General features: G+C 40.3%; 2 protein-coding genes across 2 annotated transcripts; one reads left to right on the top strand and one right to left on the bottom strand.

The window, feature by feature from the left end:
- The first annotated feature begins 5,783 nt into the window (after positions 1 to 5,783).
- On the top strand, positions 5,784 to 6,719 carry LOC147311843 (olfactory receptor 4B13-like). The gene has a single exon (XM_086266069.1). It carries the CDS (start codon positions 5,790 to 5,792, stop codon positions 6,717 to 6,719), a length of 930 nt encoding a protein of 309 aa, XP_086122195.1. The 5' UTR covers positions 5,784 to 5,789.
- A 3,378-nt stretch (positions 6,720 to 10,097) lies between these two features.
- On the bottom strand, positions 10,098 to 11,145 carry LOC147311844 (olfactory receptor 2G3-like). The gene has a single exon (XM_086266459.1). The coding sequence runs from the start codon at positions 11,136 to 11,138 to the stop codon at positions 10,110 to 10,112; it is 1,029 nt and encodes a 342-aa protein (XP_086122585.1). The 5' UTR covers positions 11,139 to 11,145; the 3' UTR covers positions 10,098 to 10,109.
- Positions 11,146 to 15,314: the final 4,169 nt, after the last annotated feature.

Genomic DNA, 15,314 nt, shown 5'->3' on the forward strand with positions numbered 1-15,314 from the left:
ATCAAATTGAAAATAGACACACAAATACACATGTGGAATGTAAGAGAATTAAAAACATTTGTCTTAAACTGAAGCTTTTTTGTGTCATAGCATAAATAGAACGGAAAAGGGTTTGAGGAACTATTTTACTATTTTATTTTAAAATGTTCTTGGAAAAACATTTTTTCCATCAATAGGATTTTTGTCAGGCATGTGTCAGGTCAGAGATCAGGTTTCCTTATTAGAAGCATACAATCATACAATTGAATCAGTAAGACTAAGGAAAATTTCAGGCTTTTATCTTTAATAGTTTTTGAGATATTCATATTAATTCAAACTTTGCTTTAGATTTCCATGTGTGAAAAAAGACCTTGTATAAGTCAAACTTTGGAACGTACAATTTTCAGGCACAGAGTTGGGTGAGCAGAAAATCTTCTAAAAGTCTGATAGTTTAAGATGCCCCAACATTTCTGCCATATCCTGTACAATATATATTTTATTTTACCATCTATTTCCATACAGAGGACTTATGTTCAAACTACCAGTTATTCAAAGCCAAAATAAAGCACAAAAACTGTTGTGATGTGAGTATAATTTTGGCATCTGCATCTAGTTACTCAGTTGCTGTTAACATTCAGCAGATCAAAGTGTACAGCTGACATTATTTCCAATGTGGCATTAAAAAAATCAAATAAATGCACTTTGGGTTACTGAGTTTCACGTACAGAAAACAAAAGCAGTAGAAGCCAAGACCATATTTCGTCTGTACACTGAACATGGTCATATAATAGATCTTAGGTCTCTTGAATCAGGTATCTAATTTATTGGACCAATAAGCTGCCCAGGAGAGCCCCAGCTGCAGCCCAGCCACACTGATATTAAAAAGCTAGTTTAGATAAATATAGAATACCTGACATCTATATATAACAGTTCACAAAATAGATATAGATAATAGAACCAAAGATAGAACAATATTTTCTATGAATTTGGAATCCACACAGTGAGTGGCTGCTGCTTTAAAAGCTGCCTCCCTTTTTTCAGATAGGGTGCTGTTGCAGAAGGATATAGACGTATAGCACAAAATCCTATAACCAAGTAGCCAGTATAGTATACAGGAACATCTGCACTGAGTATGGCCTGAAGGTCCAAAAGTTAAACATGAATCCAGCAGGCAGAACAGTGTGTGGTAGGGGTGGGAGAGGTCACGTATGTGTTTGTTTGCTTTGGTCAGGCATCATCCCAGATGTGGGGAAGTGGAGTCCCATAAGTATTCTCTGCTGTCCCCACCACTATATTCAGGGATTGCCAGTCTAAAGCAAAGCAGGCTCTTGACCAATCAGAGATGCAAAGAGAGTAGTAGAGATGGGAAAGGGAAGGTGACCTTTTCTTAATTGGGGCAAAAGGCTCTCTTTTACAAGAGCTCCACTGTGCAGTGAACAGGACAGGTCTATCTGTATGCCCAGGAGTTTCGTGCTGCTGGCCATCTTCACTGTGGTGTTGTTGAAAAGAAGTGATATGTGACTGTGCTGGCTCATGCTGATCTCCTTTTTTTATTCAGTATTTAGTGTTAAGGTGTTATTACAGTTCTGCAGTTGGTTCACCTGCTAACTTATTCATTGATGTCCTGGATGAGACTCACAATAAATTATTATTCTATTCTATTTTATTCTATCAGCATTCTTCACAATTTTGTTAGTGGGCCTCGCCTCAGACCCACTAACAAAAATGCCGGACTGGTACTTGTGTTTTTACCTTTTTAATATTACACACTAAAAAAAAAAAAAAAGGTAAAAACACTCTGTGTGTATGACTGAGTGAATGAGATGAGTACAAAGTGTTTTGAGTGCTCAAATTGAGTAGAAAGCCACTATGTAAGTACCAGTCCATTTAAAAGTACCAGTCTGGGTCACCTGTATGGAGAAAAAAAAAAAAAAACAGAAGAGAAAGCAAACAACAAAGAGCAACATAATCAAAAAAAAAATAAATAAATAAATATTAATATTACACACTAGGGCAGCACGGTGGCACGGTGGTTAGCACTGTTGCCGCACAGCAAGAAGGTCCTGAGTTCAATTCCACCATTTCTGTGTGGAGTTTGCATGTTCTCCCCGTGTTTGCGTGGGTTTCCTCCGGGTACTCTGGCTTCCTCCCACCGTCCAAAGACATGCAACTTGTGGGGATAGGTTAATTGGATAATCCAAATTGTCACTAGGTGTGAATGTGCGAATGAATGTGAGTGCGAATGGTTGTCTGTCCCTGTGTGTTGGCCCTGCGACAGACTGGCGACCTGTCCAGGGTGTACCCTGCCTCTCGCCCTATGACACCTGGGATAGGCTCCAGCGCCCCCCGCGACCCTGAAAAGGATAAGCGGAAGCGAATGGATGGATGGATATTACACACTCTGATGGATCCATTGGGGGCAACTCGGGAGGAATCTGGGGGAATCAGGGAACAATCCATCGATCTTCCAATTGATAAACAATCCAGTTTAACAACAGAGCCCGAGAGCGCCTGAGCAACAGTATCTGCTAACCTCTGCTAACTAGTGTTGCTGAACTAGTATTTAGTCTAGTATTGAGCACTAAATGGCCTGAGGGGAGAAGGAAGCCAAGAGTGTACAACCTGGTCTTAGGGTATTTGCTGGTGTGGTAGCCTCAGCCTCTATGGATCTTGTACCTAGGGCTTGTTCCTGTGCTGCTATGATTAGTACCTTTGTGCTGTCTTTCAGTCTCGCTTTATAGGATTTCTTGATACCAGTCACCTCTTCTATCTTCCAGTGGTACATACCATTCAGGGACCTTTGCTTCCATGATGATTCCTCTTCTTTTATCTCGGGTTTCTGCTGCCTGAAGTATTCACTAAGCACTCTATAGGTCGTGATCATTTTCCTGATGTACTCCTGGATCTTTGTTGTTTCATCCTGGATAGTGGTCCTGTAATTCTCTAATTCCTTTCACTTAGTTTAGTCTCAGGGTTGGGGTGGACTTGTGGTGAAACCATTCATGCCTTGTTAGGAGCTTCGATGTTTTGGGGTCCGTGGCTTCTTTCTCCTCCTTTGTCTCACTGATTATCCCAACAGGGTATTTGATGAGATGTTGATTGCCTAAATCTTGCATTCTTCCCATTCAGCTGTCTCCTCAGGACTTGCCTTACTTTCTGCAGATATTTGGTGTTTGCTGCGTCCCAGGGACTTGTTACTTTCCAGCTCTTTATTCTTGAGACTATGCCTTGGATATCTGCCACTGTGATGGTTACTGGAGCCTGTTCAGGGAAGCTGGTGTGGTCTTCACTCCGATCTCTCTAGTATACCTCTTCAAACGGCAAGCCAAGGTTGTGAGTCTTTGCTTGGCAGTTACCAAGTAGGAATGGGTACTGGTATCCAGTGCCATGATGGCACAGGTTGTGACATAAACGGTAGTAACCAGACCGAAAAGTAGAACACATTTCGGTGCTTTATTTCAGTGCTTTTTTTTTCCTGAGATGTCATACACTTCAGATTCTAGCCAATCATTTTACATTTCCAAGGATAGTAGGCGGGCCCAGGTACGTACGTTCTTTTAGAGCAGAGCTACAGATTAAAAATGCCCAAGGCGAAGCAGTCAAAAGTCTGGCTGTACTTCACAGCAAAATATGCAAACTCAGCAGCCTGCAACAAGTACTTTAAGGTGATACTGTGCAAAGGAGGTAACTCCTTGAATCTGACGACGAACCTGGCGACTTATAGTGTTTTGTTAAAAGCTGAGAAATGAACCGTATTTGATAGCTTGCTGCGAGACCTCACACCGAGCACATCTACTGCGGGTATGGTGCCTCGGACCCGGGGTTAGCAACATCCCCCAAGAACCCGCGGAGGAGAGTCCAGGCCCCTAGCCCTGCCGGTGTAGCAGAAATGATGACGGATGATGATGGCAGCAGCAGCCGTTCTCCTCTGGGTCAGTAGCTTAATGTAGTTCGTGTTTAATTTACGTTGTGTAGGCTAACCACGTTATTAAATCAATGCATGTAAGGTGAACTAGCAAACACTGTCGTAGTTACATGCGGCTGTCTTCTTGTTTGATGGCAGGTACTCCCTTCACCCTGGCCAAAAAGGCTAAAATGACCAAAGAAAAAGTGGGAAACAGCAACAACAACATGAGAGGTTTTTGGACAAAGTTTGTGTTTATTCCATTGTTTAAGCACTGCCTCCAGCCAAGAACGATACCATATATGCCCTATAGCTGCAGAAAGGGCTAACATTGTTATCTTTTTACAAAAAACAGCTAAACATGAGAGGTTTTTGGACAAAGTTTGTGTTTTCCATTCTTTAAGCACCGGTTCGAGCACCGGTTCGAGCACCGTTTAAGCACCGGCACCATTTCAAAAGTACCGGTTTGGCACTGGTTTCGGGTAAAACCTAATACCCATCCCTATTTCCAAGGCCTCAAGTATGATTTTATTTCTTCGTCACACCTTTTTGCAGCTCCGATGTTTGGCTCACTTCCCTCCATCTTTCTTGGCTTCTAGTCTCCTTCTACAAGGAGGGTACTGCTCCTTGTAGCTGTTCATCTTGTAGCCAAGCACCTCACTGATCACTGCTGCCATAGTGTAGATCAGCTGGTTGGTTTCGATGATAGTCACAGTAGGGATTTTCCATAACCTTCAGATGGTTCTTCATATGGGCTTTGTAATCAGCCATAGAGGGTCCAGGTTTCCAGCTTAGCAATGATCATATCTGTCAAGTCAGGTGTTCTTACAATAAACACCTCACACACATCAGTTGGCCTTGGCACTTGATACCCAATCTCGGAGGGTCGAGATGATATCACCCCCCTGACCTGACGACCTTGTTCCCCCCTGGTGTAGCATTCGTGTTGTACCTTGTCGATCTTTAGTTGTGATAGCAGTTTTTTCTTCCAGATGTTGAAACACTGAGCAACCAGTTGTTTCGCCATTAGTCCAGATGTTATGTGTAGTGGAAGTGCAAAATAAGTTGCAGGTGCGGATAATCACCACATCATAGGAGGGAAAGTAGCACAAAACACAAGACAGGGCCTAAGTAAAATAGGAAGTTAGCAATAATAACTAAACTGAGAAACACAAAGTAAAAGTATAAACTATAAATAATAAACTGATCTAAATAGTAACTGGAACAATTAACTCAATACTTAAAATACTAATACAAGAAAAAATACAAGATGAAAATGTAAACAAACAAACTAGGCATTAAACAAAGAATATTTAATAATAACAGAACAAAATTCTATACACTGAACCCAGGACCAGAACACCTTAACCACTGTACACTGCAAAAATCAAATTTATAAAACACTACAGGCCAGACATCTAGAGTTAACATAATCTAATTTTTACAGCAATTTTTACATAATTCATAGTTAGAAAAAATATTACTTAACAAGTTAACAATTCACAAATTCTTAAAGTTTTCTAATATCAAAAACACTCATCTGTGAAGGTTCTTCAGTTCTAGGCTAGACCTGAAGAAGCTCTCGGATGAGAGGTGCAACGTCTTCAAGCAACTTAAAGAAGTCCAGAAGCTTTTCTTTCCAAGCTCCTTAGACAATCAAAAATACTCAATTACTGAAACTGAATGCAATTTTTTTTATACGTACGGAAACGAGTTATTAGAGGACCGGCAATATGAGTTTGAATTCCCAGCTGTTGTGCTGTCGTCATCAAAGCGTTTATTAATAGACGGTGCTGAATGAGAGCGGAGTGAGAATACACAGCACAGTGTAGCTGCTCACTCTGCATTTTGAACACTCGTCAGGTATAATCTGAACATTTGAAATTGTGAGTATTGCTCTCTGATTATGGATAATGTTTCTGTTGTGAGAATGTTCACTCTCTCTGGATTTAATGAGACAAGGAATATCAGACTTACCATCTTCTCACTCACATTAATGTGTTACTGTATGATCATATTAATCAATGTGTCTCTGATTGTGCTCATTGTCTTGGATGAAAACCTCCATGAACCTATGTACATTTTACTGAGCAGTTTTTGCATTAATGCAATTTATGGGACCACAGGTTTCTACCCAAAATTCCTGTTAGATCTGCTGTCGTCTTCTCACAGAATCTCCTATGAAGGGTGCCTTTTACAAGCTTTTATCATGTACTCATTTGCTTGCTGTGATTTGTCCATTTTAGCTGTCATGGCCTTTGACAGGTATCTGGCTATATGTCGCCCTCTGCACTACCACTCTTTCATGACTAAGAAGAGGCTCTCTCAGCTGGTGTGTTTCTCCTGGCTGACACCTTTCTGCATTATTTCCATCAGTATTCTGCTAACATCAAGACTGACCTTATGCAGATCAAAAATTGAGAAGGTCTTCTGTGTGAACTGGGTAATTGTTAAACTTGCTTGCTCTGACACAGACACCCTTTTAAATAGTGTTGTTTCATATGCAACAATTATCGTGTATATTTCGCATGGGTTTTTCATAATGTGGACGTACATGCATCTTATTAAAACATCTGTAAGGTCCAAAGAAGACAGGGCGAAGTTTATGCAGACCTGTGTGCCCCATCTGACTTCTTTAATCACATTTTTGATTGTAATACTTTTTGATTTGATGTATATGCGATTTGGCTCTGCAGATTTACCCCAAAGCCTCCAAAACTTCATCGCTATTGAATTTCTCGTCATCCCTCCAGTTATGAATCCCCTCATTTATGGATTTAAACTTACCAAAATACGAAATAAAATTCTGAGTTTTGTTTACCGTAAACAAAAATAACCACTTTAATAAAGTTTAATCACTCAATGTTTTTCTCATTATTTCTTTGTTCATAGACAGTGACAAAACAGGGTGCAAATTCATGTTTCAGTATTTTGTCAGGGATACATCCCTGAGCCCCATCATTTATCCAGGAAAATAATGGGGATTTGTTTCAGCTCATTGTTCATTTTTATTGAAATTATTTGTTGTTATATGAAGTACAAGATGTTTTTCTGCTGCTGTATGCAAATCAAATTGAAAATAGACACACAAATACACATGTGGAATGTAAGAGAATTAAAAACATTTGTCTTAAACTGAAGCTTTTTTGTGTCATAGCATAAATAGAACGGAAAAGGGTTTGAGGAACTATTTTACTATTTTATTTTAAAATGTTCTTGGAAAAACATTTTTTCCATCAATAGGTCCCTCTACTGTCCATTCCCGACCTCTGTGCGAGCTGATCGGTATAACCATGAGGAAAGCATGAGGTCCCGGTGGGCACATGGCCACGCAGGCTGCTGTGTTCATATTTACCAGGCTGGGGTCTTGGACAGAATAGTGAATCCATCTTTCAGGGGTACTGACCACAACCACTTTAAGTCCTTCATCAAGAATAGTTTGTCTCTTAACACACATCTTCACATCTCTGCTGGTGTCAAACATCTGTCTGCTGAGGATAGTGTTTCCTGTCAAACTCTTCTCCAGCCAGTCGTGTCCCAAGAGCACAATCCTGAGCTCCTGGAGAATGTGTTTGTTCTCTGCCAGCAGAGAGGACAACATGTCACTGAATTACCACAACTCTGGCATGCAAGCAGCTGATGTGAGACAAAGCCCTCCCACTGGTTTCACAACTTTCCTCTGAACTATGCAAAATGCTGAAATTCTCTTAACTGCAATGAATTATGTACAGAATAAGAAAATAGAACAAATTGGATTTAATATACTAAAATCAATCAGCCTTGCAAATGTTGTATGGATACATTTAAGACATATAAAAGTATAAGTCGGGAACATACCTTTATGGTGTCTGTGAGCCATTAAAACTTTATCAGTCACTTTAAAGATGATTCACTACAGTTAAAAACCCTGTTTTCCCAAAAACAAAGCGAAGTGGAAAAATATCGTCCAGCCCAGTGTCAGCCTGAGCCTTAATGCTTGACTCAGCTCTCTGTCTGATGAAAGGTCAAAGTCCAGCCCGTACCACTCTGCTAGTGGAAGATATCATCTAATTAGCTCACACAGGTAACATTTCTGTAACAGTATAATTACATCAAGGAGCCAAGGAAGCCAAGGCCTAAGTTCAGTGAGTGTATTTGAGGATCTTTTCTGTGTTCTTACATAGTAGTTAAACATGCTGTTAGTCCTCCAAAAAAGGTCCAAACTACTGAGGGAGGAACTCTTTTAAGACATCTGTGTATGCAGAACCCCAACGTCCTGTATACATAATATATTGCATACAAAAGCCAATATGTGTGCAATTCCAGTAATCTAAAGTTTACTGAAGTATATTTTAGCATTTGATTGATTGCTGTGAGATAATCATTTCCGTAATTTAGCAAAATCAATACATTAAATGGATCGTTTAATTGTAATCTTGGTAAAGGGCAGTATTGTAGTGTCTCCTTGTATGTTTTCGGGTCAGTTCATTTTCATTGAGAAATCTGAAATCTAAAACTGTTAAAATGCATTAAACACCCTTGCTTCCTGATTAACACCAGATAAACCTAGTTTTCTTACATGTGCATTACTGATGATTGAGTGGATCAGCTCTTCTGACACAGCCGAACCCTGATATTCACATTAGATTAACAATGCTGTTAGGACCAGGGTGAATCATTTTGGGGCCCTAGTTAAGATTAAGATTTTGTTCTAAACTAAGAAACGTGAATTTTGTCATCTACTTACATCTTATGCTCTTTACTGCTTTCCATTTATGTATGCTGTATATTGCACTAAGTAGATTAGACAAGAATACTTCACTTTTTCCCTCTCCCTCACCTTCTGAGACCTTATGCCTTAGCCAATCCTCTCTCTCTCTGTCTGGCCTACCTGATCACTAGAAGACCGCTAAGGCCAAATGTTAGCTTAAAAAGTTGTCTAGCAACCACATCAGTAGCAGCTTGAAACTTAATGCAGCATTGTTTGATAAAAGTAAAATCCAAAATGTTCATGTTATCTAGTTTGGCTTACTGAGATGTTTTATTGGTATGTGATGTGTCTGAGGCTGAGAGACCACGGAGCCCGAAAAACATGATTATTAGGCTGCAAAAATATTTTAACATAATAATAATAATAATAATAATAATAACAATTGGATTTATATAGCGCTTTTCAAGGCACCCAAAGTGCTTTACAATGCCACTATTCATTCACTCTCACATTCACACACTGGTGGAGGCAAGCTACAGTTGTAGCCACAGCACACAATATAAGCTACTAAACAACAGTTAGCTATTGTAGTTCATGAGATTAGTGTCCAGAAAATCCATAGTTGACATGTGGACCCTCAATATACTTTTGGTTTTACTCTCAAGTTTTTGATAAAAATCAATGCTTCATATTTTGTTTTTCGGTAAACCTGAAAAACCCACTTGTTATCATAGTTTTGGATTTTTTATTTGTTTTTATTGTTTATGTTTTAAATATTTAATTTAAAGTGCACAACAACTTGATTATACAACCACCCAATGCAAGGTTTATGCAACAGCTGATTAGATTTTTGATATAAGTGTACAATGTAACAATGTACAGGTAACAATGTAGCTAAAATAGCTTTCACTTGAATAGCATTCTACGTCCTACCCCTCTACTGCAAACAGCAACACAAATTTACATCGTAATGAATGTGATGATTAGAGTCAGACACAACGACACCTCAAGTTCAAATAATAAGACAGAAAGGATTAAAGAATTAAAGATGAAAAATAAATGAAGGCTCATCTATCAGTCCACTGGCCTATCTAGTTCAGGGTTGCGAGTGACTGGATTCCATGCTGTATAATAGATGATTGATCATTATTCAATAATAACATAATTAATTTGTAAATGTGCAGAGAATTATGGATGCAAGTTTTTAAAATTTTGCAAAAGAAGATATGTAAGCAACAAGAGATGATCTTTTAGCATGATTATAGTCTATAAGAGCATGTCAATGCTATTGCTCTGGGATGAGCCATAGGCTTTGCTGACTGAAACATGGAGGAAATATTAACCACAGACGCTGTTTTATATATCTATTACCATTTATCTACAAAGTGCATAAATTAAAAAAGAAGTAAAAGGTAGAATATAAAAACTAAAAATACAAAACTCGATGTCACATTTCCTGAGAAAACAGAACATGGAACATTATCAATTGATCTTTGTCAAAAACAGTAAAACATAGTGTGGCCTTGTCCCTATAAGTCATCTACAACAGAATGGCTCACATAGTAAATTCTTTACTCTAAGGAAAATGCTGCATTTTACGCTTGTTTTTTTAAGTAAACTAAACTTGATGTAAGTTAGTTTCTTGTAAGATTTAAGTAAAGTCAGGATTCTGTTTTGTATTTTGGTGAGTTTGAATCCATATATGAGAGGGTTCATAAAAGGTGGAATGATGAGAATTTCAACTGTAATGAAGTTTTTGAGACTTTCAGAAAAACCTGTGTACTCAAATTGCACATATATCGACTGAAAACCAATCACAACTATAAATGTGATCAAAGAGGTCAGGTGGGGCAGGCAGGTCGGCATAAACTTTTCTCTGTCCTCTCTGGACCTCGCACATGTTTTAATGAGATGTGTGTAAGTCCACATTATAAAAAAGCCATGAGACACATAAATGATAACTGTTGCATATGCTGTGATGTGGTTTGTAAAGGTTTCAGCTTCAGGACAAGCAAGTTTAACAATTAACCAGTTTACACATAAGACTCTCCGAATGTTTATACCACATAACTTCAGTCTTGATGTTAGCAGGACATTAATGGCAAAAATACATAAAGGTGTCAGCCAGGAGAAACACACCAGCTGTGAAAGCCTCCTCTTAGTCATGAAAGAGTGGTAGTGCAGAGGTCGACATATTGCCAGATACCTGTCAAAGGCCATGACAGCTAAAATGGACAAATCACAGCAGACAAATGAATATATGACAAAAGCTTGTAAAAGGCACCCTTCATAGGAGATTGTTTGAGAAGACCTTAGTAAATCTGAAAGGAATTTTGGGTAGAAACCTGTGGTCCCATAAATTGTGTTAATGCAAAAGCTACTCAGGAAAATGTACATAGGTTCGTGCAGATTTTCATCCAAGAAAATAAGCAGCACAAGAGAGATATTGAAAAATAAAATCATGCAGTAATACAGTAAAGTGAATGCGAAGAGAGGCACTCTGAAATTCATCGTCTCATTAAATCCTGACAGAATGAAACTTCTTACATTAGACACATTATCCATGATCAGAGAAACATCTACCTTCTTAGTGTAACAACATGTGAGTGTACAGAGGAAAGAGCTGCTGTATCTACACCCCTAACAATATCTGCTCTTCCTCTACGCCTCCTGTTAATTACTGCCTTTGGCTCAACAACAAAAAACACACACCTGGGAATTCAACCTCTGTTGGTTGGGGGGGGGATACGTGACTGGCTATTAGTGGAAGTTTTCCTTCTCTTTGCTGTTTATATTTGTCCATGTAACTGGATTCTCTTTTGCCAGAAGCCGAAAATGTCCACAAATGACGAAAACCTGAGACAGTCGTGAACCTTTCAAGGAGTGCCCAGTTGACCAAAATTACCCCGAGGATGCAGCGAAGACCGCAAAAGACCCAAGAACAACATCCAAAGAACTGCAGGCCTCACTTGCTTCAGTTAATGTCAGTAAGAAAGAGTTTGGCCAAAAATGTGTTCCAAGATGAAAACCACTGCTGAGCAAAAGGAAAATGAAGGCTTGTCTCAGTTTTGCCAGAAAACATCATGATGATCCCCAAGACTTTTAGAAAAATAACTCTGTGGACTGATGGGACAGAAGCTGAACTTTTTGGAGTGTGCGTGTCTGATAACATTCAGTGTAAACGTCACACAGCACTTCAGAAAGACCATCACCAAAATATGGTGGTGGTGGTAGTGTGATGGTCTGGGGCTGTTTTGCTGCCTCAGGACCTAAATGAAGGTAAACTGAACAATAAATTCTGACGTCTACCAAAATATTCTGAAGGAGAATATCTGGCCATCTGTTTGTGACCTCAAACGGAACACAGTTGGGTTCTGCAGCAAGACAATAATCCAAAACACACCAGCAAGTTTACCTCCGAATGGCTTAAGATAAACTAAATGAAGAAATTCGAGTGACCTACTTTAAGTCCTGACCTGAATCTAACTGAGATGCTTGACGCATCAATAAATGAGTTGATCTGAGAGGACCTACAAAGTTATTTAAAGGGTTTATCCTTAAAAGTGACAGGTTAAATAATAAAAACAGTCGTATTTGTAATATTGAGGTAGGTAATTGATTAGTGTGATTAGTGCATGCAAATATAGACATGTGTAGTGCAGAGTGCTAATGATTGCAAATTATTTCCTTTACACTAATTTCATTATGATTCTCTTGTCAGCTGGTGACAATGGCAGTTATGGTCCTTGGGGGTGTTCTAATTTTAATCCTTCTTATTTTTTCCTTTTTTCCCACATTTGGAATGATTTTCATATTTTGTTTTGGTCTGTCCTGTGGGTGGAGGAAAGTTCAATTATAATCTCTAGGGGGTTAAAAGAAAATGGTAGGTACATTCAATGATTCTTACCCAGTAGAAATGTGAGGGTTCTTTTGACCATTTGCACATTCATTCGGCTTAAAATCACCCTCTCCACAATATTGCACAATATCCACAGTATTGTTTTCCTCCACAGGGTGTCATTTAATTCCTCCAGAGGTCCCTCTACTTCCATTCCCGACCTCTATGTGGGCTGATCAGTATAACCATGAGGTCCTAGGCTAGGAGGAGGAGTTGGCCGTCCGACTGCGGTCTGGAGTGTGGGGCCTCCCTGCTGCTGCGGAGTCGGGGCGGTCTGCCTCTCCCCACCGCAGGGAAAAGGGTAACACCACCTGGGTCTGGGTGCAGTTCCCCCCTCCAGGGGCAAGGGTACCTAGACCCGGTTCGTAGAGTACGCTTGGGGAGTGTGATCGTGTGTACAGCGTCTCTTTATGTTTGGTTGAGTGTGGAGTAAGTGCATATGAGAGCATGAGGGTGGGAATGGATGTTTGTATCTGTGTGTGCCTGTATGTCTGTGTCTATATGTCAGGTTGGGTATCAGGCGCCACCTCTCTGGGGACATCTCAGGCCCTCCAAGGTTTGGAGGCCTATCTCCCCCCACCACCACTTCCCCTGCCAGTGGCGGACTCCCTCAGACATCGGTGCGTTGGTGGTTCTTTGTGTCTGGGGATGGGCGTCCAGGTACACACCGGCTCACTCCTTGGCGGCCGCTTATCGGGGCCTGGAGCCTGGGGCTCGCTCGGGCCACTCCGGAGGTGGGGTGCCCCCGGCCCCTCGGCCTGCGGCTCGTCACTCAGGCACAGCTGGCTGCCGGCGGAGCTCACGGGCGCGTCACTGCAACTCCCCCTGGCTTCTGCTCCGCGGCTGCTGAGTGACCCCTCATCTGGGACTCTCCTCAGCTCTTTCTGGGACAGTGGCGCGGCTGCCCCTCTGTTGGTCTTCCTTGGTCTCTTGTGTTCTGGGGGCCTCTGGATGTCTGGAGTTTTGATCTCCTCCATACCTGCTTCATGCCCTGGAGGACGGGGCTGTGGCCCCCCCCCCCACACCCTCTAGCAGAGTATTACATGAAGGAACCTTTTAAAAAACAAAAAACAAGCGCGTCCATGCTCAGAGGTGTACACACGGGTGATCACACCCACAAACTACACCCTTTTTGGCTCCTACCTCAAAGCACACTGTGTTCTGTTGATCTTATGTGCTGCACAATAATGTTTAATATTTAGTATTTACTGTCATATTCCCATATATCATTGTGATGCTGTTTATTCTATTACTCTTGTTCTCTTCTGCTTGTTTTCTTTTTTCTTTCTCAACAGGTGATCCAGGTGATCGATATATGCATTTTTTTCTTTCTTATTTTTCTGATCATTCTGTTGGTTTTTGTTTTTTGCCCTTCTCCCCCGTCCCTCTTCTCAGCTGTTTCTCTTTCCCTCTTTCTTTCTCCCCTTCTTTCCCCCAGTCAAGTCTGTCCCGCATTCAGCAAGTGAAAATAAAATAAACAATAAAAGGTGAATCAAATGGACCATTACGGCAAGGCTGGGATGGTCAATTTGGTAAAGTAAATCCGTTGGGCATCTTTCTTTGCCTTTAGACAACAATTCTGATGGCAAAAGAGCCAAACGGGACAGGCAAAAAAAATAAAATAAATAAATAACCATGAGGTCCTGGTGGGCACATGGCCACGCAGCCTGCTGTTTTCATATTTACCGGCCTGGGGTCTTGAACAGAATAGTGAACCCGTCTTTCAGGGGTACTGACCACAACCACTTTACCAAGTCCGTTATCAAGACTAGTTTGTCACATCTTCACATCTCTGCTGGTGTCAACCATCTTTCGGCCAAGGATGGTGTTCAATCATTTCCTAAGAGGACAATCCTAAGCTCCTGACTGTTTGTTCTCTACCAGCACAGAGCACGTCATTCATGTTAACACGCATTTTCATGTCGCTGCTGGTGTCAAACATTTTTTTAATCAGATTTGTAAAATTGTAAAAACTATTTATTAGTCTTGCCTTCTCCGAGTTGTCTTCGAAATGTTTTAGGGGCTTTTGATAAAACAAGACAACTTTTAACAAAAGCAAAAATGACACTTTTTCAGCTTTGCTTCCTCAGAAACCCATTTTTATTAATTATTCCGATGCAGAGTTAATGCCACAGCTGCTGTATTGCCAGTCTGTAAGAGTCCCTGAGTCAGAATTAACTCGATTCAGTGACTGTGCAATATTGTACATCATGCAAAAAGTAACTGACTACAGTAAGAAACAATGATTAATTACAAATTGTGAAAAATGCTTTGTAAGCATCCACTGTGAGTACAGCGTTCCATCTGTGGTTTAATTAGAAGTGAGGCATCGCTGATGCTATTTACAGCTCCAGAGTGTTGAGTGTGACCTTTGCAGATAATTTTGTAAACTGCACCCAGGACAGCTGGGTTTAAATCTTCATCTGCTGTAGCATTTTCTTCACAGTTTAGTAAGATAAACTTGTGGTGCATCTATACCTTTTCTAAAGCTGAGCATCTCATAGTCATCATTTACATAATGTACATATTTATACAGACTCGATATCCCGTCACACCTTGGACATCCGATTGTTAATGTGTCATTCAAAAGGTCTAAAGAGCAGCTAAATACATCTCTACAATATCTAAAGGTGAGCATGACATTCATCATTTGTGTTATATACATATGTTCAGTTTACACAGTCCTCACATTATGTCACACTTGTGACTTAATACTGCATGTCAAATGAAAATTGTGGATGTGTTATGATGAATTACGGTGGATGGATGCCTGTGTGAAAGTTCTTATGGAGAAGTGATGGAAGGTGGAAATGGTTAAATCAGATCCCTGTGTTGACTCTAGT

The sequence above is a fragment of the Aulonocara sp. 'chitande type north' Nkhata Bay genome, linkage group LG16 (assembly GCF_057382095.1).
Source record: "Aulonocara sp. 'chitande type north' Nkhata Bay isolate Kocher_YH1m ecotype deep benthic linkage group LG16, A_spYH_male_GT1.1, whole genome shotgun sequence".
Taxonomy (NCBI): domain Eukaryota; kingdom Metazoa; phylum Chordata; class Actinopteri; order Cichliformes; family Cichlidae; genus Aulonocara; species Aulonocara sp. 'chitande type north' Nkhata Bay.